Source organism: Oreochromis niloticus, linkage group LG7 (assembly GCF_001858045.2).
Source record: "Oreochromis niloticus isolate F11D_XX linkage group LG7, O_niloticus_UMD_NMBU, whole genome shotgun sequence".
NCBI lineage: Eukaryota > Metazoa > Chordata > Actinopteri > Cichliformes > Cichlidae > Oreochromis > Oreochromis niloticus.
This window is the reverse complement of record NC_031972.2, coordinates 575,073-602,913: the sequence shown is the minus strand read 5'-3', so window position 1 is coordinate 602,913 and position 27,841 is coordinate 575,073. Positions and strand designations below refer to the sequence as shown.

Genomic DNA, 27,841 nt, shown 5'->3' with positions numbered 1-27,841 from the left:
CAGCTAAGACCCCTGAGTTAGAAAACACAAACACTGCAGCTTCTTTCACTCGCGAGGGCAGTCATGGACGCACGACCTGCGTCTCATCACTGTCTGCGTGCTTTATTTATACTTTTCTGTGTGTCTATGTGTGCGTCTGTGTACAAAGATAACAAAGTTATTCTTAGAACTCAGAGCTGAGGTTCCCCTTTTCTATCTGTATGTTCTAGAAGAGAGGAAGCTGCTAGTTGGTAAACAAGTTTATCATCACAAAAGTTATTAGGTGAAAAGTCACATAGACATTTGCTCAGTGATCCTAAAAGAGCACATTTCATGTAGCTGATAACATATACACAATTTTCTTCTGACATTCCTCCCTGTTTATCAGAAAATGAAATGTACAATTCATCAGTTAGTAACTACTTGTCTTTCACATTTTCAGTTACTACATCATTAGTTGCACTTCATCGTCATGAAACAAATAGGAAAAAAAAGTCTTCATGATCTTCATCGGTTTTGGTACATCTACGTATGCCATGAGTGACAAACTTATCATCTGTGAAATTACAGCTTTTAAACAAGGAATAACTCAAATAAATTAAATAAAATAAAATCAGGAAAAGTCCAACGACGATTAACAGTCTCTTTAAAACCTGTTAAAGTTGAGCGCTTCTTCCAGGAGGAGGATGTTGATGTCATTGTGCACTTTATAAAGTCATTCTGAAGATGTGGTTGGAGATCAGAATTAGTGCACTTGTTCCAGGGTGTTTCCCATATATGGCTAGGTGTGTTAATATGCTCGGCATGTGCGAGCAGACGTAACAGTCTTTCTCTGTGGTTTTGTTAAACACGTATCTGTATCAGGCATTCTTCATCCAAGGATGGATGTAGTCTTGTGTCATGTCCATTAGGTGCAGGTTGTCGTACGTCCATCTTCTCTGTCTGCCTCGTGGCTCAGCTGCTGTTGGCATCAGCTGGGGTCCTGTAAGGGTGAGCTTTGTAGTCAAGGTAACCAGCAGGGTTCCCCTTCCCATGGTTGCACATAGGTCCATCACACCTGCACCTGGCTGCCCTAAAGCATGCTAAAGCATATAGTTAGGGCTGGACCAGGTGACCCTGAATCCTCCCTTAGTTATGCTGCAATAGACGTAGGCTGCCGGGGATTCCCATGATGCATTGAGTTTTTCCTTTCCAGTCACCTTTCTCACTCACTATGTGTTAATAGACCTCTCTGCATCGAATCATATCTGTTATTAACCTCTGTCTCTCTTCCACAGCATGTCTTTATCCTGTTTTCCTTCTTTCACCCCAACCGGTCGCAGCAGATGGCCGCCCCTCCCTGAGCCTGGTTCTGCCAGAGGTTTCTTCCTGTTAAAAGGGAGTTTTTCAATTCAATTCAATTCAATTCAATTTTATTTATATAGCGCCAAATCACAACAAAAGTCGCCTCAAGGCGCTTTATATTGTACAATAGATCGCACAATAATAAATACAGAGAAAACCCCAACAATCATATCATATGACCCCCTATGAGCAAGCACTTTGGCGACAGTGGGAAGGAAAAACTCCCTTTTAACAGGAAGAAACCTCCGGCAGAACCAGGCTCAGGGAGGGGCGGCCATCTGCTGCGACCGGTTGGGGTGAAGAAGGAAAACAGGATGAAAGACATGCTGTGGAAGAGAGACAGAAATTAATAACAGATATGATTCGATGCAGAGAGGTCTATTAACACATAGTGAGTGGCTGGAAAGGAAAAACTCAATGCATCATGGGAATCCCCGGCAGCCTACGTCTATTGCAGCATAACTAAGGGAGGATTCAGGGTCACCTGGTCCAGCCCTAACTATATGCTTTAGCAACAAGGAAAGTTTAAAGCCTAATCTTGAAAGTAGAGATAGTGTCTGTCTCCCGAATCCAAACTGGAAGCTGGTTCCACAGAAGAGGGGCCTGAAAACTGAAGGCTCTGCCTCCCATTCTACTTTTAAATACTCTAGGAACAACAAGTAGGCCTGCAGAGCGAGAGCGAAGTGCTCTAATAGGGTGATATGGTACTACAAGGTCATTAAGATAAGATTCCCACTGTCGCCAAAGTGCTTGCTCATAGGGGGTCATATGATTGTTGGGTTTTTCTCTGTATTTATTATTGTGCGATCTATTGTACAATATAAAGCGCCTTGAGGCGACATTTGTTGTGATTTGGCGCTATATAAATAAAATTGAATTGGATTGAATTGAATTGAAAGTTGATCGGATGGAGATTAGAGTGCGGGCTTACCCGACGGGGGCCCAATCAGCACTTCCCCCCCTCACCCCCGAAGCAAAGAAGCGTAGGTGAGGCTTCCCTAATGTGCTTCATCCTTGGTGTCGGGGCTTCCTGGGACCTCAACCTTTTTGCAGTGGCTCTGATGTATCCAGGAGGGTCTCTCTGCAATTTTACAGGCTGTGGGTGTTGTCAGTAACACTTGGTATGGGCCCTCCCAGCGAGGCAAGCTCCAATTTTTCCTCTGGAGCACCCGTATTAGGACCCAATCACCTGGTTTCAATCTGCAAGAGACTGGAGAAGAGTCGTACGGCAGTTTATTGTTCAAAACAATATCCTTATTTTCTAATAGTTTTGCCATCCATTCTGCCAGAGTTGTTTCTCTGACAGATTTGTCTAAAGGTTCACTTGTCACTGATAGTGGAAAAGGTCTACCATGAACAACCTCAAATGGTGTAAGTCTTTGAGAGCCTTGTGTTATTCTCATCCACATTTTTACTAGGCCTATGCATTCAGGCCATGGTCTTCCTGTTTCTTCCATGCATTTTCTGAGTCTCTGTTTTATGGTGCCATTAGTTCTCTCCACTAACCCTGCACTTTGTGGGTGATAAGCACAATGGTTTCTTATGCTGACTCCTAGTGCTTCAGAGACTTTACTAATCACATCATTGACAAAATGTGTCCCATTATCTGATGTTATCAGAGCAGGGATGCCATATGTTGGAATGAAATGATTGCACAGACATTTTGCAACTGAGGTTGCATCTGCTTTTTTCACTGGATAAATCTCTGGTCATTTTGAGAATACGTCTATAATGACTAGAGGGTATTTTGAGCCTTCACTTTCACTTAATTCAATAAAATCCATGTGAATGGTGTGAAATGGATGAGGTGGTGTGGGGAAATGTCCTCTTTTTGTCCTCAGATTGTCTTGTGAATTGTGTTTCTGACAGATCATGCATGTCCTCACAAATTCCTTTGCTGAAGTTTCAAAATTTAGAGTATAAAAGTGTGTATTAATGTTCTGCATCATCCCTCCTGATGACACATGGGTAACTCCATGGGTCACTAATGCTGCTGTTCTATGTAGGGACTTTGGGAGTATTGGTTTACCTTCACAGGTCATTAGATCATTTTCTAGTAGTGCTCCACACTTTAGCCATTTCTTCTGTTCTGTGGTTGGCGCCGCTTTTTGTTCATCTTTAAGTATATCAAGTGGTATTTGCATGGTGGATGCAGACATTAATGTGTCTACAGTTTGTTGTGCGGCTAACTTTGCTGCTTGATCTGCAAAGTTATTGCCTTTAGTTAATTCTGATTTATCTTTCTGATGTGCAGCACATTTACATAATGCTAACTGTTTTGGCAATGTTATTACTTCTAACAGTATTTTCAGAAGATTTCCATGTTGTACTGGGTTTCCAGTAGATGTAATCATTCCTCTGTTCTGCCAAATCTTAGCAAAGTGATGTACTGCTGAAAAAACATGCTGGCTGTCAGTGTATATATTTATATCTTGGCCTGCGAGTGTGAGGATGTCAATGGTTTCACTTCTGCAACTGTGTCTGTTGTAGTTATCGCATACCCTGGGCCATTTTTAGACGCTGAGCCGTCTACAAAACGGTCAGTGAAACCAGCTAGTGGTGTGCTATAAATGTCACCACGCGGCTTTGTCTCCTCATCTAATTTTTGCATACAGCAGTATGAATGACCTTCTTCGCGTGAGGCCAAAAGTGCGCTCGGGTTCAACTGACAACATTTATCGATTCTAATGTGTGATTGCGACAATAAGATTCCAACATATGAGAGCTGTCTCGCATGTGTCAGGTAAGACAAATTGGCTTAGATTAAAATTGAAGTCACTGCATTGGGTACTCTGATGATCAGAGTATGCCCTAAAACAATGTCAGGCAATGCTAAACTATATTCATCTGTAATACTAGTTTCAAGTTACTGAATGCTTCTTCTGTTTTATTTCTTTGTAGATGCAAGACTATATTTTGACTTAAGGCATTTAGGTCATTTCTATTTTTTCAAAGAATTCATACCACTCTCACATCTTACATATTTCAAACTTTTAAGTTAGGATTAAAACTTTGCATTGCTTACAGCTCATAGCTCACAGCTCTAAAACTAGGCATTAGTAAATCATGTGCCTAATCATTATGTGTCACTGTGATCCATAAGTATGATCACAAATTTGTTTTTCAAACCAACAAAACAAACAAACAAAAACAAAAAACAAATTGCCGATGGCATGAAGGCTTTACACACATGAGTCAGGACACAAAAAGAAAAAAAGAAAAAGCTGCTGCCAGAAACAAAGCAGAAGTGTGAAGAAAAACTGAGCTCACAGACAGCTGCATATGTGAGCTTTTAATATCATGCAGCTTCTCCTCTAAAATAAGAAATAAAAAATGTGTAACTTGCTCATTAGCTTGGTAGTGTCCACATATTTAATTCAGCTTCTCAAACCTGTAGCTTTAGCTGTTGTATACAGGGTCTGGCTTATTAGTTGTTAGTATAGGTTTGCTCTTCATCTCAACAATGTCTCATCTAGGATGACAGGTTTTCAAACAGGTCAAGTGCCTCTATGCACCTGATTAGTTTAGGTATTTTCCTTATTTTCTTCATCTCATATATCATTGTACTGAGTTTGAGCAAACCTTAAGCTTGACTCAGACTAATTTTAACAATTATTCACCTCACATCATAACTGACTGAGGTGCCTCTTCTTATTAATAGTATGTCATTATTAATGTTATTACTGTTTTGTTTTTCCTTTTTTATAACAGCAATAGTATATTACAGTATTTTATTAGTATATTACAATATACTACTATACTACTAATATACAATAGTTTATTATTTTATATTTTATTATGTATCCATCAAGGGCTGCGGGTGATCTGCAGTTTCACCCCTTCCCAAGCTGGAGACATTTACCTTTTCACACACTTTCCTTGGCTGAACAATGACACAGCCTTAATATACCTTATGCATCTCTCTATTTTATTTAATATGTTTTTGTGTGAATTATCTGCTTTCTTTCATTCTATTCATTCTGGGCATGGTTGTCTACCCAATTTTGTTTCATTTGGTAATACCAATTTACAGGTTGTTATCCTTCCTATTATTAGTTTGAATACATTAAAGATAAGCTCAAATTTAATTTAACCTTTTGTTTATTCCACTTTATTCCTCTTGTATTTATATGTATTCAGTTGGGTCTGTATCCAGCCCTTTTTAAACTCCTACCTTGATCTCTAATCTTTCACTTGATAAGGGATTATTATGTCCCTCCTGATATGAGTGAATGTATAGTGGGACATTTTGTTTTTTTAGGCTTTCTCCATCTACAAGCATTGATTTGTCCGGCGCCTGGACATTTCTTTTCTAGCCACTGCTCGTCAGCAGTGAGTTTTGTGGGCTGATTCCCCATTATCACAGAACTGCAAAGCTTTCTCTGGTACTAGACTCCGGGGAGGTGGCTGACACGCCCTTCTACTCCGCGCTATTCACGGAGCGGTGTCAGTTTTATGAGGCGAAACTCAACCTTTCCCCTTTATCACCAGTACTTGGGCTTTTGCAGGATACACAAAGAAAACAATAAAAACAATGGAAATAGTTCAGCAGCGTATTGTGCTGTAAAATCAACTTACTTCCAAACATATATATATATATACATACACATAGATAGACATTTGTGCGCTAATTTGTCATGAAGTATTTCATGGCCACTTCTAAAACCAGTCTAAACACAGTTCCTTTCGGCGAACTCAACCTATTTCACGTGTTTCACAAAGTAATTCCGGCTACAGCAAACCTATTTTGCGCATTTCTCTAAACCCTTCCGGCGGTTTAAGACCAAACATTGTTTTCTCACCCTCAGTCGTCTTTTGCTGGTTGTTCAGGTCATCTGGCTGTATCCCAGCGTCTTGGACCAGAACTATTACACCGGCCTGGACCCAAATTTTTCTTACGTCCCAGGTCTTTCACCTCTACCTGGAGAGGGCTGTCGAGAGACTTCGGTGCTGGCTTCCCACGACGTCAGGATACAGCAGTCAGACCTTGCATTGGAGTCACAGAAACGTGTCTGTTGTTTCCATCGCTAAGCTCGAAGGACCAATTTAAATGACAGGGGATTTCTTTAAATCACCCCGCAGTTCTTCAGCTAAGACCCCTGAGTTAGAAAACACAAACACTGCAGCTTCTTTCACTCGCGAGGGCAGTCATGGACGCACGACCCGCGTCTCATCACTGTCTGCGTGCTTTATTTATACTTTTCTGTGTGTTTATGTGTGCGTCTGTGTACAAAGATAACAAAGTTATTCTTAGAACTCAGAGCTGAGGTTCCCCTTTTCTATCTGTATGTTCTAGAAGAGAGGAAGCTGCTAGTTGGTAAACAAGTTTATCATCACAAAAGTTATTAGGTGAAAAGTCACATAGACATTTGCTCAGTGATCCTAAAAGAGCACATTTCATGTAGCTGATAACATATACACAATTTTCTTCTGACATACACTGATGGTGAAACCATGGCTGGATGTAGTGTGATCCTTTCTGAAGCTGCACAACAACTTTTTACAGGGCAGACACCACATGTTTCACTGACAAAGAGTGGCACAGCTGAGTGGACAGACTTAGCATCTCTAGTGAGGAAGGAGGAGAGTGTTGGAATGTGGCAGCAAGCTGGAGGGGGTTGGGAGACAGACATGCAGTGCAGCATCTTTTGTAAAAAGCTGGGATGGGTGACACATACTACACCACAAACACACTTAGAGGGGGGTGAGAATGACACAGCAGAATGATATGTTGTAGATGTCAGAGATCACCCGGAGCTTAAACAGGTCCCAGAGAAGCTCTGGTCTACTGGGAAGACTGACATGGGGTTAATGACAACAGCGAGTCCAGTAGTAATAAAGCCCAAAACATCTTTTAGGCCAAGAGTGAAGCAATATCCCTTGAAGCCTGATGCAGTGGAAGGCATTAAACCAGTAATAGAGGATATGATTAAAGCAGGGATACTAGTTGAAGCTCCACAGGCAGTATGTAACACACCCATCTTCCCAGTTAGAAAGGCTGATTCACAGTCGTGGCGCATGATTCAAGACTTAAGAGCTGTAAACCAGGCAGTGGAGAGTATAGCTCCATGTGTCCCCGACCCCCACACTTTGTTAAATCAGCTTAAGCCAGACAAGACACACTTCACTGTGGTAGATTTAAGTAATGCTTTCTTTTCCATACCAGTGCATGAGAATTCACAAGGCTGGTTTGGTTTCACGTATCAAGGCAAAAAATACACATACACCAGATTGCTGCAAGGTTTTTGTGACACTCCTACAATCTTCACACAGAATATTACAAATTGTCTGTCTGATTTTGTGATTCCATCACATTCACAAATGTTGGTATATGTCGATGACATTTTAATTGCATCCAATTCAGAGAAGAATTGTAGAGACATGTCATTGGCATTGCTGACTCACTTAGCTGAAACAGGTAACAAGGCCTCACTTTCAAAGTTACAGTGGGTAAAGACAGAAGTGAAATTTTTAGGACATCTGCTTAGTGCAGCAGGGAAGAGCATACATCCAGAGAGGAAAACAGCTATTTTGGCGGCACCTAGGCCAGAGACAAAGAAACACATGATGCAATTCCTAGGTTTGCTAAATTTCTGTCGATTGTGGATGCCCCATTACGCTGAAATTGCGCAGCCATTGTTAGATATGATGTACAGTAAACCTTTAGCTATGTCAGAAAGTTTGAGTTGGACCCCTGAGGGGGAGCAAGCTCTGTGCATGCTGAAACAGATGCTGACAGGACCATCAGTTCTAGGACTTCCAGATTATAACAAGCCTTTTGTTAAAACTGTTGATTGTAAAGGACATTTTATGACGTCCATGTTAGCACAAAAGTGTGGAGGTAGAATGAAGCCAGTAGCTTATTATTCTAAGAGGCTGGATTCAGTGGCTTGTGCCTTACCTCACTGTGTGTGATCTGTGTGCAGCCGCTGAGGCCGTAAAGTGTTCTGGTGAAATTGTTTTGTTTCACCCTTTGACCCTGCTAGTTCCACATGAGGTAGATGTCTTACTGCTGCAAACTAAGATGACATTCTTGTCACCTGCAAGACACTTATCTTTAATGTCACTGTTGCTCTCACAGCCACACAAAACTATTAAGCGGTGTACAACTTTGAATCCCTCTACACTGTTACCCACAGAGGAAGAGGGTACACCACATGTGTGTAGTGAGCATGTGGAAACACAGTGCAAACCTAGAAGTGATTTAACGGACATACCACTCACTGAGGGCAAGGTTTGGTTTATTGATGGTTCAAGTTTTAAAACGGCAGAGGGAAAGACTAAAACAGGCTTTGCTGTTGTGGATGATGTACAGGTCATCCGTGCTGGGCAGTTATCACATTCCATGTCTGCCCAAGCAGCTGAGATAGTGGCTTTGACGGAAGCCTGCAAAGCAGCTGAGGGGCAGGTAGTGACTATATATACAGACAGTCAGTATGCATATGCTACACTTCATTTCTTTGCCATGACAACCTCAACAGGGAAACCTGTGGAGCATGCGACACTTTTACAGGACCTGTTGAAAGCAGTCTTACTGCCCAGTAAAGTTGCGGTTTGTAAATGTGCAGCACACACACGTGGCACTGACCCCATTGTACTAGGCAATGCCTTTGCAGATAAAATTGCAAAGGAAGCGGCCCTTGGAACACATGGGGTTCATATTCTGACATCTCAGGAGCAAACTATGCCCATTACACATGATGTGTTAGCAGACATGCAGTCACACTCACTTCCAGCTGAGAAGCAGCTGTGGCTCACTAAAGGAGCAAGCCTGAGAGGTGATGTCTACTATCTTTGTGATAAACCTATATTGTCACGGTTCGGCATGGCAGACCGTGGGGGGTGCAGGGAATGAGGACCCAGGCACGGTGCTCTGTGTGCGAACAGTGCGTTTATTTACAGTGTATGGTGCAAAACAACAGTAAATCCCCATGTTTCCCAAGACTCCCGTGTCGTGTCCTCCTTGTGATCTCTGCTCCTGTGTCTGCACTCCCGGTGCTCGCTGCTCTTCGGGCCTCCCACGCTCCTCCTGCGGGAAACAATAGCGGCAGCTGTCAGGACACTAAACAATAGCAGGCATGCACTAAACAACTGGACCTAAACTGGGTGACTAACGTGGAGTCTCACGCAATGATCCCACGTCGGTGGGAGCTCCAAGACTCTCTTAAGTAGCTCCCCCGACGAGACCTGATCAGGAGCAGGTGTGTGGCTTTGGGTGTGGCCAGTCCCCTAGCAGGGCCACACCCACCAGGCCTGAAGGCGCCTATAAACGAGTGCTCAGACACACACACACACACACATACAAGCAGGGAGAACCAGGGACAGCAATACAAAATATATATTATAATATTAGGCCATAACTGCTCAGGGATCCTGGGTCGCTCAGACCCAGGACCCTGACATATATTGCCTAAAAACTTATATAGGACTGCTGCAATTTTGAGCCCAGGGCTCTGCCATGTCTCCACAGCCGGGATGGTGGCAGCAGTCGAACGGCAGTTTTTCACACTGAGATTCAATGCTTATTCAAAACATTTCTGTAAAGCATGTTTAATATGTTGTAAACATAATGCTCAGGGGAACCTCTGACCTAGAAGAGGAAGGTTTCCCAGACCCAGCTACCCATTTGAAGTAATCCATATGGATTTTATTGAGTTGTCTAACTGTAACACCTACAGGTACTGCCTGGTAATTGTGTGCCCGTTCTCAAAGTGGGTTGAAATTGTCCCCACTAAGAAAGCAGATGCTATTTCAGTGGCTAAGGCAATATGCAAAAATGTGATCCCAGAGCATGGGATTCCCCAGACTATTTACAATGACAATGGTCCTCATTTTGTGAATGAAGTAATTGAGAAAATGTCACAACATCTGGGGATAACACTGAAAAACCACTGCTCATACCACCCACAAAGTGCAGGATTGGTTGAAAGGACTAATGGCACAGTAAAGCTGAGACTCAGGAAAACAATGGAGGAAACAGGCAGAACATGGGTAGACTGCATTGAGCTGGTGAAAATGTATATGAGAATCACGCCAACTGATAATGGCCTAACTCCCTTTGAAATAATATATGGCAGGCCATTTAGAGTTCCAGTGTTTTGTATTGATAATGATAACGCAGAAGAAGAAAACACACTAGCAGACTGGATGATTAAAATGCTGAAAAGCAAAGAAGTCATGAGTGCAAATAATCTGCCAGATGATTCTGTTTCTGTACAGGACGAACGTCTGAAGCCAGGGGACTGGGTGCTGATAAAGGTCATAAAGAGGAAGTGCTGGTCGAAGCCACGGTGGGACTGACCATACCAGGCTCTGCTGACAACACCAACAGCTGGGAAGATCGCAGAGCGACCCACCTGGATACACCAAAGCCACTGCAAAAAGGTGACACACATCCAGGCCAGCTCGGAGTAAGTGGCAGGAGGACCGGGTACAAAGGGGAGGGAAAGCCTCCAGGGCCCCTCGTCTCAATCCGGTGAAGAAACCAACTGAGCCACAGGTACTCATCAGAATGGCTGGTAAAGTGTTGTCTACCCTGCTGGGTGTAATGGCTTTGATGTCATCATGGTCAGCAGTGGAGACCCTGTATGTCCAAGGAAACCACACCCAATACCCTCGTGGCTATTCTACAAACCTTTGGTGGCAGTTTATGAATACAACTGCTCACTTGAATAATAGGACGGACTGCTATGTGTGTGCTCATATGCTGTTGTCTGCATATACATCTGGACTGTGGCCATACAGCATACCAGAGGACAGAAGTTGGTGTCTGTTAGCAACTCATCCTGGCTACAGAGTCCTCTGGTCCAAGGCCAACTATAGTACACCTCTGAACATCACCTGGAGTAAGTCGCCACTTCTGAACGTGAATTGTTCTGGACAAACTGACTTATTGGCCTGGCCTCAAGTGTCAGACCCACTGCCAGACATAATATTGCTGAACAAGCTGAACGCAGCTCAACTGCCATTGTGTGTGATGAACAATGGAACAATTGAATTTATTTTTGGCTTTTCTCTGCTGGTCAAAAGCATACAGGCTCAAATATTCTCATACACTCACTTTAATCTTTAATAAGTGGAGCTGAAGGTTCACAGTGTCTGTTAACTTCTCGGTGATCGTGGGTTGACACTTTAGATTAAAAAGGTTTGTTTGACAGCACTCATCAGACCGACTTCTCTGAGGTTCTTGGAGTCGTTCTAACGAGAACTGCAGATTTCCACAAGTTGTGAAGGTCTATGAATCATTTCTGAACAAGTTATTCAGATGTGCCACTTTATGAAAGTCTGGAAGAAGACCCAAACTGTCACAGTGTCACAGCATCACTGTCCACAGTGAAGCCAGTCTCACATCTCCATGGACTGACTAAGAAAGAAGCTCCTGCTCCAAAATCAACAAGCTCGACTGAAATTTGCAGCTGCCCACGTGGACGAGCCAAACGACTTCTGGAGAAAAGTTTGATGGTCAGACAAGACAAAGATGGAGCTGATTGGAGGAGCAAAGCTGAGGCTTTCAAACCTGAGAACACTGCACATGTGAAGCATGGTGGTGGTAGCATCATGCTCTGGGCTGTGGTTCTGGTACATTAGACAAAGTGGATGGAGTGATGAAGGAGGACTGACTCCAAAATCTTCAATTACACCTCAAAACAGCAGCTGGACAACTGAAACGTGGACACAGTCGGGTGTTCCAGCAGCACAGTGATCCCAAACACACATCAGAACTGGTTTTGGATAAAGCAGCTTAGTATTTAGCTTCTGGAATGTCTTTCCAAAAGTTTATGGACAACGCTTAAAGCCGGGTCCATACCAGGAAACCAACTAATCTAAATGAACTCTAAGAGCAGCCAAACATCAGCCAGGATTATTCCAGAGGGTTGTTGATGGATACCAAAAACATCTGATTAGGCCTTTAACCAAATATTAGTGCAGGTGTATGTATCTTTTAACCTCGTCTGGACAGTAAGTCCACCCTGAAAAAAGATCTGCTCAAAGAAATCATTAAAAAATGACATTCATGCTCACGATGAGTGACCACAGCTGTGTGCACCATGTGCTGCTGCAGTGTGACAGCTGTGCGGCTGGTGAACATAGAAATCAGCAAAAATAAATGGAACTCAGTCCGAGACCAAAATAACTGAAACTGCTGGAAAACACAGTTTTGTTCATCCGTCACTCGATGCCTGTGCTGAAGGAGCAATTTCATCATTTATCAGTAAACCAAGACATGTTTTCTTCAAACTGAAACTGCGTCTCGATTCTCGCCATGTTTGAGTTCTCTGTGCAGCTGTGCAGTGGACTCTTCCAATAACATATAAAACTCATGAAGTACAGAAACCTGATGACCAGCTGCTCCTTCAGGCCTGGCTCCAGTGTGGGACCCTGATCCACGGACTAGTATCACCTTTCATCCGAGCTATGCTTAGGCTAGCCCCTCACCCAGGACTGATTTGGCTTTGCAGACCCAGCCAGGGGCAAACTGCCCCAACAGCAAAGCTCCTGGGAAGACTCGGGCACAAACACCTGGAGCAGGTGGATGGAAGAAAGACGTCTGGGCAGATCTGCTGGTAAAAAGTGAGTCTAATTAACCACAAGAATTTACTTAAGGACCACAAGCATAAGAAACCATAGTGTCCCTCCCCTCACCTCCATAAATAAAACTGAATTGAATCCATTCACACAAATGAAACATGTTCTCACAGCTTTGGCTGAAAGGAGGCTTTTCAGCTCGACTCTAGCTGCTCTGTGATTGATCCACTATTTTTAAATCCTCTTGATTCTACAAACCTGCGCCCTCCGGTGACTGCAGCATGAGCCGAGGTTCGTCACACGATAGGGAGAAATGCAGCGCAGAGAGCGGCCAAGCGTCATGCCTGGACCGACTCTGTGTGGGTGAAATGTCTGATAATCAGTATTAATGAGGGCAGAGACAGCAGGCCGGTGAGCAGGTAGGTGACTGGTAGTGCTGAAAGTTATTCAGCCCCGCTGCAGACAATTTGTGGTTCAGAGTGAATAATAGCAGGCGTGCAGCACGATGCAGATCCAGCACTTCTGGAGACAGAAGAGTGGAAAGGAAAAGTCGAGTGCCGTCATCCAAACGTCCGTCACAAACCGGCTCCAAAGGACTCTGACAGAGCAATGCTTTTAAACCTGTGTCCTCCTCCAGCGATTATATAACGCTGTAAGAAATGTCACTGTGAATTACTAGAGGACGGTTACGCAGGTTTGTCTCGACTACAGCCAAACCTGGCTGATGGGTTTTCCGTGCATAAAACTCTGCTAACAGGAAACGACAGGACGGTTTAGTGTGGAATATTCTCATCCTGAGGAAGATTATTGAAGCAGTGTTTGTGGTGCAGATGTGGCATTCATGTAGAAAGGAGGGATCCTTGCAAAGAGCACCGTGTCTGGGACTATGTCACAGCTGAATTAGCCTTTGATTACCAAGCACCAGCCTCCAGGGTGCAGAAGTAAAGCACCAAAACTGCAGTTCCTCCAGTGTTTGAGTTTCACTGCTTTTTTCACAGAAATCTTTCTTTGTCAGACGACTGGAGCTCAGCTACACCCTGCTTTCTGAGGTTTCTTCTGCCTGTCTCTGATATTCCCTGATTTCTCCCTCTGAGTTTTTGTCCTTTTCGGCTCATTGTGCCTGTAAAAGCACTTTATAGCGTTAAAAATATGCATCATTAAGACTGATAAGCTCTGTGCTGGTGTCACAGAAATACTCAAACAGGCAGTTCGATGTTCTGAGTAACAGCAGCCGCTACAAACAGAGGCACACCTCTTTAATGAATCCTCCATCAGAGGGTCTGTGACCCCTGCAGAGACTTCCTCTCCGGCAGGTGTTTCCAGAACCTTACATTCTCACATTCAGAGCCGACTTCTGATCACGTCCCTGTTAGAGATGTTCCTCTGACTATTAAACTCTGGTTGAATCGATGCTGATTAACTGATAAAGTCTTTACAATAAAACAAAATCAGGGGCAGTCCAGGATAGAGACATCACTAACATCAAAAACTTCCCCTGCTCTGAGCGGAATAATCGTCAAATAATCACCCAGCTTGACTCCATTTAGTTCTTCTTTTTAAAAATAAACACATGAAAAGATGAAAAGGTTTTCTGTTTCGTGCCTCATCATCCTCTTCATTTGATGCTGACACGAGAAATGATCACACAGCTGACGTTTATCTTCTCTCTTTAATGTAGGCCTATTAAAACATCTCGATATCGTTACAAAATAATAATCAAAGTCACTCTGCTCATCAGTACTTCTCCTGACAGCCTGTTTGCAGCTTTGTGACTTCAATTTTCTGCACGAGTGTCACCTGATCAGTCACTTTTACACAATCCAGCAGCAGCCATGCTGCTCTGGTTCAGGTCCGGAGCTCTTTCCCAGTTTCTCTCAGACTGATATTTGGGGTTTGGTGCTATCTCTGCATCGGCCGGCTTCTCCTGACAGATGAAGGCTGTTGACATCAGTGGGTTATTTAATTTCATTTATATTTATATTTATTTTTAGAGTGGATACACTGACAGGTGAAGTGAATTGCACTGATTATCTCTCCATCGTGGCTCCTGTTAGCAGGTGTCAGGAAGCAAGCAGCAAGCAAGCAAGTTGATGTTAGAAGAAGGCATCCAGATTCCCGGGTCTCAGTCCAATCGAGCATGTGTGAGACGTGCTGGACAAACACGTCAACACCTTCAGCGTCCACGCCTCGACAGATCGGTGTATCACCAAAGTGTCATAGTTTATTTTCCAGTTGTCTTGGTTTTTTCTTCCAGGCCTTCTTGGAGTCTGGCAGCTGACTCGCTCTCTTTTTGTCCCAAATGAATCAACTCTTTGTTTATTCCAATTATAAACTATTTTGAGGTTTTTTTAACTAGTAGTTACAAAAAAATTATAATAAATTGGGAAAACTGATACAAGTGAAATTAATGTCATACAGTTCAGGCAGATCTGTAGTTTTAATGGGGCCAGTCAGAGGTGTCAGTTTTACCATCCCTCCCTGTTCCCGTGTAAGAGCAGGAACTGCCCGAGTGAGGGAACTCAGACGGACTCTCCTCTGACTGATGTCAGTTTGTCCAAACACAGCGACTTGAGATGACGATGATGATGATGGTGATGGTCTCTATGATGAGACACTTGGCTGCCAGTCCATGTAAAGGTAAAGTAAAGCTTGAAGTATATCAACAATAATCAAAGGAGGCAGTATTTTCTGAACAAAACGTTTTATTTTTACTGTATGTTGTACGTCAGATGGTCCCTTTGTTTTGTTTACTTTTTAATAAAAATACGAAGGAAAGACTCCTTCCAGCTGCGAATATTCCGTCTGCCTCCAAACGTCTGGAGTTTATCTACACTCTAACTACGTGGAGACGCTTGAGCACAGCATACTGCTGTTGTTTTCGACAGCAGCGATGATGTCAGTTGTGATGTCAGTGCTTTATGTGGCAGCGCGTCGCCGCTTTAGCAAACTGCTCGCAGTGGACCCGCCCATCTGCTCCAACACCCACCTCCTGCAGCAGCTCGTCCACTGAAAACACAGACACAGCTGTCAATCACAGTTAACTCTGTTATTCCAGATGTAATAGAAACCTGTAGAACGTGTGTATCCATTCTTCTTCCTGTCAGCAGCTCCAGTTTTATAAAAGCAAACCAATCATCAGCTTTTGGCTGTAATTAGAAGGAACTTGTGATATTTATTCTGTTTCAGGGTCATATAAGCTTGTGTGTGTCACATGAATGAAGCATATTTATTCTGATCATTTAGGTTGTCCTGAATAAAATGATGTAAATTAGATGCCAACTTCTTTAAATAAAGTTCTCATTAAAACCATTTACAGAGAATTTCACAGGTCCCACACGATGGCAGGTGACAGGGTATCAGTATAAACTCAGCCTCCTACAACATTTCCAAGAACCTCACCACCATGCTAGCTCCCCACCAACGCTACCAACAAGCTCCAGAAACTTGCACTGGATCCAGATGAAACCATTGTGTCCTCTGATGTGGTCTCAGTCTTGTATCCCCACAACCGAGGCAGCAGAGACTGTCAGGAAACAACTACAGATAGATCCCTGCTTAGAAAACAGAACCAGCTTCACACTGATCCGACCTGCACACTGCTACACCTCTGCCTTACCTCCACACATGTTCAATACAACGAGGGTTTTTACAGACACAAACATGGTGTGTCCAACCTTTACATGCAGGAAGGGACAGCACCTAGCCGATGATACAGATACATGGACGACACCTGGGTCAAAATCAAAACCCAAGAAGTGGAATCAACTCAGTGGATAGAAACATCAAGTCCACCAGAGAAGACACAAAGATAACAGTTTGCTGTCTCTGGACTGTGCCATGAACACTGAGGAGAATGGAAACCTCAACACTGAAGTTTACGGGAAGCCCACACACACGGACCAGTACCTCCTCTCTGACTCCCACCACCCTCTGGAACACAGACTTGGAGTAACAGGACCCTACAACACCGGGCAGAACATGTTCCCTCTAAGCCTGAAGGGAAAAAGAAGGAACACACATGTGTAAAGGAAGCATGTGTAACATGTGGTTCTCATCAAATCAGCAAAGATGCAGAAAAAAGAAGATCAGACAGCAGCTAGGGAGGATCAGAAGGACAAACATAACAACACTTCACCCTGATGTAGCAGGTTTACCAGAGAAACTCAGGAGAGTCTCAACATCCCAGTGTAGTTCAGACCACGCTACACACTCAGACACAAACCAAACAACGTAGTGTAGCAGTGCAGCGAAGAGTGCTCAGACACTGGAGACACCAAACAGCCTCTTGATAAAGCTGTGGCATTTATGAAGAAGTCTTCACAAACTAAAAGACGTCCTGTTTCCTTCCTTTTTCCAGCTCCAGGACCTGGATGACTGTGAACCTACACGGATGTAAAGACATGAAGAGTGGCTCAAGATTTTTGCACAGTGCTACACACTATATGTTTGACATTGAGAAATAGAGATCATCCTATTACTGAGTTTTCAAAGAAAGTCATATCTGTTCATAAATGTTGCCTTACAGCCTGTGTTGGCTTTTTGGCGTCGTAGCTGAAACCGATAACAGCCGAGTGCTTGAACAGCACCACGGGAGAAACTGTAGCTGCTACTTTATTCAGCAAATATATGGATTAATGTAATATTGTTGGGTTAAAAAAGTAACAGCACAGCCAAGCATCAGAAATGTTGAAGTTCTCCAAACTCATCAGTTACAAAAAGTATTTGAAGACTTTCTATGATGTCTTTTTCTTCCCTCGGTGGGATTTTGGGGCTGTTGGCGTTTCATAACCTCCATCTCTTCTTTCTGAGCCATTCCTTGGTGTATTTGTTAGAGTGCTGAGCATCATTATTACTTTCAAACTTGGACTTTTGTTTTAACTTTCGGACAGATAGCCTCACGCTAGCTTCAAGCACTCTTTGATATGAAAGAGCATTTCTTCCATCAGGCTCCACAGTTGTTTTTGGATTTCAGTGCCTTTAGTCTGCACTAAAAACATCTATGGTCCGTTTCAGCCAAACGACTCTATCTTTAATTAGTCATGCAGAGCACTTTCTTCCAAAAAGGGGACTCTTTGAAAGCACAGTGTGCTCAGTGAAAACTAGTTTTGCAGTAATATTCTTCTAAATGAGGACAGGCTTTATTTATTTATTTTTTATTTGAAGTATTACAAAAGTACTCTCCTCAGTCGGGTCAATGGCCAGTGCTGGACAACTCTGCAGTCATTTCAAATCTAGGCCACTTCCACATGACTGTTCTTACAGTGGACTCATCAATTGCTAATAATTGGGAGCATTTTTAAATCTCTTTCCAGCTTCTCAACTAGAGCAGGGCGATATGACCAAAAATATTTATCACGATATACATTTGAAAATTTGCGATAACGGTATAACTGACGATATAATTGACACTAGACAAAATACTTTATAACTGCACAACTTTATTAGTGCAAAAACCCCATCAATATATTTTCACTTAAACAAGCAGCTGTTTTTTAGGTGCATTAAAGTTATATAAAAATGTAACAGTGCAAATTCCTCGCTGACAGTTTAACCAAAAGGCATTTCCAGTGGAAACTGGCCGACATATCCTCAGCATAACCATGTATAATATCCACAAAACTTAAAAAGAGCTTATACACACACAATACAGTAATATTATGTTGAAGCACAGTACGTATCACTCCGCGAGGCTCCTGCCTACGATAGCCGTAATGCTCCGACAATCCATCAAGCGGTGCGGCTTCGTAGCTTAGCAAAGTCGTACTGAAACATTTGACAGATTTTCGAGCGCCGTGTACATAAAATCGTTTTGAGGTCAGTAAACACAACCAGAATTCATACATAAGGCACACGGGATTATAAGGGACACTGACGATTTTCAGAAAAATCAAAGGATTGATTTAAAGTGTGTCGTATTTTCCAAACAACACGGTAATAACGACGGCCCGCTAGCATGCGCTACCAAAAATAGTGCTTTGTTGTGTGTCTGACGGGCGAAAGCCAAACCAGTTCCACACCACTGAAGTTGCAGCATTTTTACAAACCAATTCTGCTTCATGCGTTTCACTCAACGATCTGCTTTCCCCCTTCTCATTCTCCATCACTGCCATGCTTTTTCCGCCATGTGCGTATGAAAACAAAGGCACTGCGCATGCGTGTTTTACCCATATTCTATCGTCATATTTCATTTTCTTATCGTTGCCCACATTACACCAGTGTTACCGTGAACGGTATGATATGGCCCAGCCCTATTCTCAACCTTCTTTTTACTGATGGCCAACTAATAAGACCAACATGTTTCATGAGCTTTTTGACTGAACTTAAACTAAACCAGCCATTTCTGTAGTTTTTATATTAAAAATTTAAATAGCTGTTAGCATCCAGCAGGTTTTGTTTTGGCCAAATACAGTTTTATTTGAGTTTAATTAAAGTGCATTTTAGCGTTGCACTTTTTTGACTCTCTGGGCCGTCAGTGACTTGGTGAATGTTTTGAAAGTTTAAGACCTGATCAAACATGGCGGTTTTACTAACAGGCCAATCATTTACACGGAGATGAAGCCAGTTTGTTTCAGTAATGATGAAAACAACAGAAAGGATTGATTAGTGTAAGATGTTCCCTCTCTCTGGAAACCACACAATCATTCAGATGGATTAGACACGTCCTCGGGGGAATGACATGTTCTGATATGAGCTCCTTAAACAACCTTTAATCAACAGTTAAAGTGGAGAACGGGAACCAGTCAGATGAGTGCAAACCAAAACCCTGCAGGATGTGGAGAAGAACACAAAACATTATGAACCTCCTCGTGTTCATGAAGCAACCATTCCACATGCATAACAGCACACATTGTTCCTGCTATGTGAGGCTTCAGGTATTAAAGTCTACAGAAACAATCTCACTCAGCCATCTGTGGGCAACAAAGAAGCAAAATGCTGAGACGTTGGTTTGTGATGTTGCAGAGCTCTGTGACACTCAGGCTTTTACTCTCAGCAGTTTTCACTGTGACCAACTTCTGTGTAGAAATGGACTAAAAGTCTGAAATGCTGCAAACTGCAGAGTTCACTGACCAGTAACTTTGCTGCCTGTAACAACATCGTGCACCAGGATTCGTTTCCACTTTTGAACTCTGCTCATTAAGGTGCCAATAGCATGTCTTTGTCCTGTCTTCCTTCTCTCACCCCAACCAATCACAGCAGATGGCCCCGCCCCTCCCTGAGCCTGGTTCTGCCGGAGGTTTCCTCCTGTTAAAGGGGAGTTTTTCCTTCCCACTGTCGCCAAAGTGCTTGCTCATAGGGGGTCATGTGTTTGTTGGGTTTTCTCTGTATGTGTTATTGTAGGGTCTACCTTACAATATAAAGCACCACAACTGTTGTTATGATTTGGTGATGTATGAATAAAAATTGAACTAAGTTCAATTAAATTGCAAAATTTTTAATGCTGAAAATCTGCAGTAAATTCTTAGTTTACAGCAGCTATGTGAGTTTTATAAATATATTTAAATAACTAAAAGACAACCCTCCCCAGTTCTCTTTCCCTCCTTTTTAGTTTACGCGCTGTAATGACGACCTCCCAAACTATTCATTCACATCTTTTTTGCTTGAAGTAACACAGCTTGGATTAAATGTGAGTGTGTGGTTTTAGGAGACGCTCACCCTCTTTGTCCGTCAGTTTCTCTCCCAGCCCGGTGAGTTTGGCTCGCAGCTCAGAGGCCAGGATGAAGCCTTTCTGCTCCTTGTCGGCCATCCTCATGGCCTCCAAAATCTCCTGCTCTGGCGCCTCCTGCTGGAGCTGCCGGTGCATGATGCGCAGGAAGGTGGAGAAGTCCAGCTCTCCTTCCTGGTCTGTGAGCAGAAAGAAAACAGAGATCTGCTTTTACTGGCACAAAGAAATGAGGCCACTGCAGGAGAAGGGAAGGGCGGGGGAGAGAGTACCACACAGCGTATATGAAATGAGCAAACATTAAAGCAATAAAAGCAAATGTAAAGAGTGTGGCTGTGAGGTAGCTGCTGACAATATGCAGTTAATTAACCAGAACACACACGGCTTCCTCCAGGCTGATCTTAGTGTGTATGAGAGAAACAAGGAAAAACAAATATCACCTCCTTTATGGAAACAGACGCAAATATCAAAACTACAGCAAATTAAAAATTACTCATCAAACTTTCTCAGCTTTCCAGGAAATCTCAGGTGTCTGCACTGCAAAAACTCAAAATCTTACCAAGAGTATTTGTCTTATTTCTAGTCAAAATTATCTCATTACACTTACAATAAGACAGAATCAGCTAAAGGGCAACATTTCAGTAAGCTAAAGGAACTTGTTTCAAGACAGTAAATCTTAAAACTAGAAAAAAAACTAGACAATTTTCACTTGTTTCATTGGCAGATTTTTTTTACTTAATACAAGATATTTTAGCTTGAAATAATTGAAAAATCTGCCAATGAAACAAGTGAAAATTGTCTAGTTTTAAGATTTACTGTCTTGAAACAAGTTCCTTTAGCTTACTGAAATGTTGCCCTTTAGCTGATTCTGTCTTATTGTAAGTGTAATGAGATAATTTTGACTAGAAATAAGACAAATACTCTTGGTAAGATTTTGAGTTTTTGCAGTGTGTTCAAGGGCGTTGACATGGAAACGGGAGCTTCGTTCAGGTTTGCTGTCTTCTTACAACAAAGACTGAATAACTTGTTCTTGATCTCAGGATATTAAACTCTTTATCTTGAGGTAAATCCATTAATCTGTCCACATTTGATCATTTATCTCAGCCCCTTCTGTCAAACATGATGAAAATACCAGCAGTGAGACCTGATCTCAGGGATCTAACCCAGGGTCTTTGGAAAATAAGGTGAACATTATCCAAACGTCAGAAACACTCTCCTCCAGGACCTCCACAGCCTCTCGTGAGCATACAGGGAAAAGTGGAGGCCGAGAGAATCGATCATCTGCGTCTCCAACAACTTTTCATATGTTTTTGACTCCGGTGGTGCGGTGAGGAAGATGAAGACAACGCAGAGGACAAAGCAAGCAGGTCAGGTTTGATAAACACAAATGGAGCCATTAAGAACATATCAGGTGATAAATGCTTGTTTTGCTCACTAAAATAGCTGCGCTGCTCGTGGGTTAAGTGAGCTGAACTATTTCATTTTAGCACTTTCCCTGATTTGAGTTCTTGCTGCGTCACCTCAGAAATCAGAAATAAGAAGTAAGGAAGATTTCGGGAATACTCTACCCATGTTGTGGCTCAGGAGGTGGCGCTGGACCTCGGAGGGGGTGGGGCTCGACCCGAGGCATCGCATCACTGTTATCAGCTCCTTGGCTTCGATCTTGCCTTTTCGCTGGCGGTCGTACAGCGAGAAACACTCCTTAAACTCTGCGGACAGATGAACACGTTACACACATGTGCAGGAGTCCACATTGTGGCTTTGTTTCTGTATCGGTCATATGGACTGAGCCAGATCAGTGATGTCAGCAGGCCTCAACCTGAGTGCGTCATCTGCTGGGAGAAGGTGGATGATGCTAACAAGGTGCAAAGGAAACTAAAAAGCAACTTCAGTTCTCACTTCAGAGACAAACATGTCAAACTTCACTAACAGAGCTCCTCCAGAGGCAGCGAGACCGACCGGACACGCGTGCACGTCCCATCTGCTGCAAATGAGCCGTCTCAAAGGCATCTTTATCTTTCTGTACCAAGGTTGCATCTATTCACATAATATATAGTATGTAATACACAGCCATGCTGCACAGAACTCTGCATTCACTCCAGCTGCAGAACCTGTTTTAGCACCAATAACATGCAGGGATGTCTTTATCTGCCTCATCACTGTGGAGGAGTTTTAGTTGCTTCAGCTCGTTGACGTTTGCAGCATTCGTTCATGCACAGCTCTCTGAGCTCTGTAGCAGCTCCATTCTTCTCTCCTTCAGTCGTTCTGTTGCAGATCTGCTGCTGTGCTTGGATCTTTGTCCTGTTGATGACCCGGTTTGGTCCAAGCTTCAGCTGTGGGACACACAGCCTCACACTGACTCTACAGAGAAGCTCATGGTCCACTCAGATCATCATCCCTCCTCCACCACGCTGACGGCTGTATGAGGTGTTTGTTTCCTCCAGCTGCTGAAGTCTTGTTCTTTGTTCAGATGCGGCTTTGAAAAAATAAACCGTGCTGCCATGTTCTTTTTAGCGAGACGAGTCTTGTTTGTTCAGTCTGTTTCTATCCGCACTGTCATAGATTCAAGGGCGTAGATTTGGCATGGACGGAAGGGACATGTCCCCACCAATATCCAGCGATTATTGAATTGTCCCCACCAATAATTTGATCTCTTCAAGTAAAGAAAAACAAACCCGATAGAAAGAAAAAAACGATCTGTCAGCGTCTCATTCACCCAGCGGTGCAGAAAGAGTTAAATTACGTTCTCTACTGGAGTCCTACGTCATGTGACAAATATGGCCAATGTGATTGGCTGTGCCTTTCAGGGAGCTCTGTTTAGTTTTAGCAGCGGCGAGCTTGCAGGGAGGCGAGGAGGATGGCAGCAAAAAGGAAGAACCTGGATATAAGAAAGTATTTTTCAAAGAAACCTGTCAGTCACTTAAAGTCAAGTTCACTCATAAAATGTGTCCGTCATAATAACGTTACAGGCTGTGCTAGGCTTTGGTCTAAAATTGTATGTAACCATGAATAATGTGTTTTGGAAACTAACTGCACAACAGGCAGCACTATTAGTTATCTCAGTCTCAGGGTAGCATTTCTAATTTTGATTGAAACTGTCAGAGAAAACGGCAGCCTCGAGCGAGCCAGGATATTAGTTTACAGGCTGTTAGAATTATACGTCTAACGTTAAAATGTTGGTGACACAATAATTTCATCCTAATGGCACTGACATATTCACAGGGTTGATTTTTGAGACAATATATCATGAGGTAGTCATGACTTTGCAAATATTCCACCCTGTAGTGCAGTTTGCACAAATTGTTTTAAAAATGCACTCACACTACAAACATTACTGATGAGTCAAGATCTGCACAAACTGACAGAAACACTGCAGCAGCTCCACATTTTATTCTTATTGTCATGTATGTCCTATTTGTCAGGTGACAGACGAACCAACACAAAGCTCAGAGAGTAACGGTGACACAAGATCACAGGTGAAATGTGATGATGACTTGTTGGTTCATGGCTGTATTTGAAGCACATGTGTGACTGCATGTGTTTGGAATGTCTCACTGTTATTTATCAGCTGACAGAGGCAGCTCTGCCATGTTGTAGCTCAGAGGTGAAGAGGCGAGGTCACAGGTGACTGACTGATGATTTGGTGCTATAGATTAACTAGTATTTATTATCATGACAATTGTTAGGCTGCTGATGTAAATTGATTCATTAGTGTATATTTGACAAAGAGTCTGAATTGACATGTCTCACTTTTTATATGAAATATGGCTGAAGTAAACTAAAGTCTAAAATACTTAGTCAGTCATTTGTTTAATAGTAATTTAACATGATATAATTCACATATAAAACTATGAATTGTAATTTTAAATGGTTTAAAAGCATGCAGAATAGCATATGTAGGCAAGTATATTTCTCCTTTTTTTATCAAGAAGCAAAGACAAAAAGGAAAGAAAAAAAGAAACAGGGCGGGGTTCGGTGGTTGAATCATCCGTCCCCACCAATGCCAAAACCAAATCTACGCCCTTGCATAGATTTTAACCTTTAACCTGCTAACTGAGGTCTGCAGAGTCTGAGATGAAGCTCTTGGGACTTTTGATGTTTCACAGGCTGGCGATACATCAAGAACACATCCTGTGACCTTAGCTGAGATATTTCCAGTCTTCTCTTCCATCCTGTCAAACTGTTTAACACTTAAGGCCATTTTAATGATTTTAACATATCAAACAAGAAAAGCCGATCTTCGTCTTTTAATGACTCATCGCAGCTGAATCGACTGTCATCCACGCAGACATATGGTGCTGAAAACACTAAACTGACCCGTGGGGAAGGAACGAGTGTAAAATAAGCGAATAAAAGCTGCATCTGTGCGTGTTCGCATGTGTCAGAGTAAACTTGTGTCCCGTGGGAAGCCCTGACGGCAGTTTAACAGACTGGAAGATGAGAAATCACCAAACAGAGCGGCGGCTCAAAATACCAACAAACAGCCGGCAGACTGAAAATCAGGGTTTGGATGCGATGGCTCCTCGTTAGCAAACACTGAGCTCGGACCCTCGCTGTCTGATCGCGTTAGCGGGTCAGGGAGGTCAGCTGAACTGGAACAAGCGCTGCTTTGTGCTGCACTCTTCTGTCTGATTAAAGTCCTGCTCTGCTGCCTGTGGCTGAAATAATAATCTGTCCTGCCTGCTGCACAGAGAACATCACAGTCAACGCTTCGTCATCTGAATGCATCAGTTTAAGTTCCAGCAGTAAGCAGCTGTGTCAGGACAGCACGGGCACACGTGTCAGCGTCTTACCGTTAATCTGATCCTGAGTCAGGAACTTTGCCTGAAATAGAAGCAGGAACAGCATTAACAGACAGCAGAAGGCGAAATCTGGACGACAGCGTGAAGCTGCAGAGGGGATGTTATCTCACCATTGTGTCCGCCGGTGCGGGTGTGACGAAGCAGCCGGCCGTCAGCGCTCAGGAAAACTGATCCACGCTCTGAAAGATGAGGAATGTAACGGGAGCGGACGGAGGATGCTGGCTGGGACAGTCAGGCTCATCCCTCTGCTGCTGAGGTGTCGCGTTTATGTTTGAAAGCATATATATTTAATATCACACATGCTGCACGTACGAGCAGCTGAAAGCCTCCTACGCATCTCTGTTCACCTCTGACCCTGGTCACCCGGGTCAGAGGTGAACAGGACAACGCTGCACTGTTAGACTTTTCATCTCCACCTTACGGTAACATACTGGCGTCACTGTTGCCAGCGTCATACCGTGACGCCGTGTTACGGTAGCTTACTGTTCTGCAGGATGATACCGTTTTTTGCTGTTGTGGTATAATACTCTTGGACAAATTATGGTAACGCACCGTAGCTTTTTTTACGGTATCTCACTGGCGTCACTGTCGCCAGTGAGATACCGTTATGTCGTTATGTCGTAAATTACGTCAACAAAGTAACATCATACTGTGATTAAGAAATTGGTATACTACCGTTTATTCAGGGTATGTCACTGTAAGCCCGCTGCAATAAACTGCAATATATTTACCAGTAACTTACCGTCATCACGCATCATCAGTACCAAAAATATTCATCTCTGCTAGAGGATACCGTGTTCCTACAGGCGGTCATTTACTGTTTAACACGTCGTAATTTACCGTAATTTAAGGAAACAGTAACATACTGTAAGAGACTGGAGGGTTCAAAAAAAATTGTATTGTATTAAAAAATGTAGCATTTATTTATTTATATATATTTATTTATATATATATTATATATATTTATATATATTTATATAAAAACATATATATATATATATATATATATATATATATATATATATATATAGATATATATACCCACTATATACCCACTATCGATAGATAGATAGATAGATAGATACACCCACACACAAAATATAATTCATGTGCTTTACACCACTTTTTATTTCTGTTCTGATTTTCCTCTGCAGAAATACACATTTCCAAAATCAAAAACTGAAAAGAACTGAAAACATATTTTCATTGAGGAAGCATTTGTTTTTACTAAACCATGTAATCCATTATTTTCTCAGATGGTTGTACAAACAATAACGATATTATGTCATATCCATATCATGGCAGACAACATATGCTCAAGTGTTGGGTTTTCTTAGTTATATTTTGTAGGGTCTTAAACCTACAATGTGAAGTGCCTTGGCATTCATTTTGTTGGCACCATACAAATAAACGGAAGTGTAATGAATAGAACATCAAGCCCCAAACTTCTGCCTCTATATACACTTTGTCCAAAATACTGGCTCACACCACCAAATCAATGCACAAAGCAGGGTCCACAAGGACATGGATGAGCATGTGTGGTGTGAAGGAAACTGACTGACCTGCACTGAACCCTGATCTTGCTTTGTGGACTGAGTTCATTGATTTGTAGGGTGAGCCAATACATGTGACAACTAAAGTGTAAGTAGCTGAAATAACTTTTAACAAACGGGTAAAAGAAGGAAAAAAAAATCAAAACTGTTGCACTCAAAAAACCTATTGGACAGAGACAGCTTCTTGTAAGATGGTGAGAGAGCTTGTCTTCATTGTTGTTCACCTCGTGTAAATGTCCAGAAAGCATGGGCCATAGATCATCTGTGGAGACACAGGTAACAACACATTAATCACTTAAATAATACAAGAAATTCACTAAAAATGGCAAAAACAGTTACCTAATTTGAAGTTTTCCACTCAAATTCAGCAAGCCACTGGAGGAAAGTTGTGATATGAAGGTTAATGTGAACAACCTTTTTCTTCACAGTGGTCCCAGTCTTTCTGCTTGTCCCAACCTTGGAGGTACATTTTGTTCCCTCTTCATGGTTTATCCTTACAAAAAACCTTAAAGCATGCCACAATAAATAGTAACATACAGTAACATTGAGTTGTGATGTGAAACAATGACCTACTTAGGGATAATTTATTCATCATCTATCACTATTAGCTAACTGTTCAAACATACCTCTGAATTAGTTCCAATGTTGCACACGCTGACTCCTGGTATTCCAGGTTCAATACATAGAATGAACCAAAGAAGACATCGCATCAGCAAAGGTGTTCTCTTCGTCCAGCTCAACAATTACACGTCCCTCTGCACTCACCATCCAGCAGGTGGCGGTCATTAAATTTTGTCCTGTATGTATAGGGGCAACATGTTGTCATTATGCAACATAAAATAATTTCAATACTTCACTTCTTCACACTCTTTAGATAATCAAAGAGCAAATAGCTACGTACAGTTAATTATTAATGGCCTTATGTACATAAGTCCGTGTTAACATATTATAATTGTACATAATTGGGAATTATTCTG

The 27,841-nt window shown here is 42.5% G+C and overlaps 1 protein-coding gene across 9 annotated transcripts; it reads right to left on the bottom strand.

Moving 5' to 3' along the window:
* Positions 1 to 40: 40 nt before the first annotated feature.
* calml4b (calmodulin-like 4b) lies at positions 41 to 26,188 on the bottom strand. Of its 9 annotated transcripts, none has more exons than XR_003221059.1 (7): positions 26,054 to 26,188; positions 25,422 to 25,562; positions 25,303 to 25,333; positions 22,078 to 22,218; positions 20,503 to 20,691; positions 2,255 to 2,533; positions 41 to 961 (listed from the first exon to the last, which is right to left on the bottom strand). XR_003221059.1 is itself a non-coding variant. In XM_025909200.1 (5 exons), exons 1-5 carry the CDS (start codon positions 25,422 to 25,424, stop codon positions 15,758 to 15,760), a joined length of 462 nt encoding a protein of 153 aa, XP_025764985.1. In that variant the 5' UTR covers positions 25,425 to 25,992; the 3' UTR covers positions 12,740 to 15,757. The 9 variants fall into 9 exon arrangements, 2 of the variants coding, with proteins under 2 accessions (XP_025764985.1, XP_005449216.1); XR_003221058.1 differs by having other exon boundaries at positions 25,422 to 25,559; XR_003221061.1 differs by having other exon boundaries at positions 25,422 to 25,490.
* Positions 26,189 to 27,841: the final 1,653 nt, after the last annotated feature.

Excerpts from the sequence above, each read along its gene's own strand:
- calml4b (XM_025909200.1), bottom strand. Across the intron at positions 22,219-25,302 it reads GACTCAGGATCAGATTAACG|AGTTTAAGGAGTGTTTCTCG; the intron begins GTAAGACGCTGA and ends ATCTGTCCGCAG. Across the intron at positions 20,692-22,077 it reads CCTCCTGAGCCACAACATGG|ACCAGGAAGGAGAGCTGGAC; the intron begins GTAGAGTATTCC and ends TTCTGCTCACAG.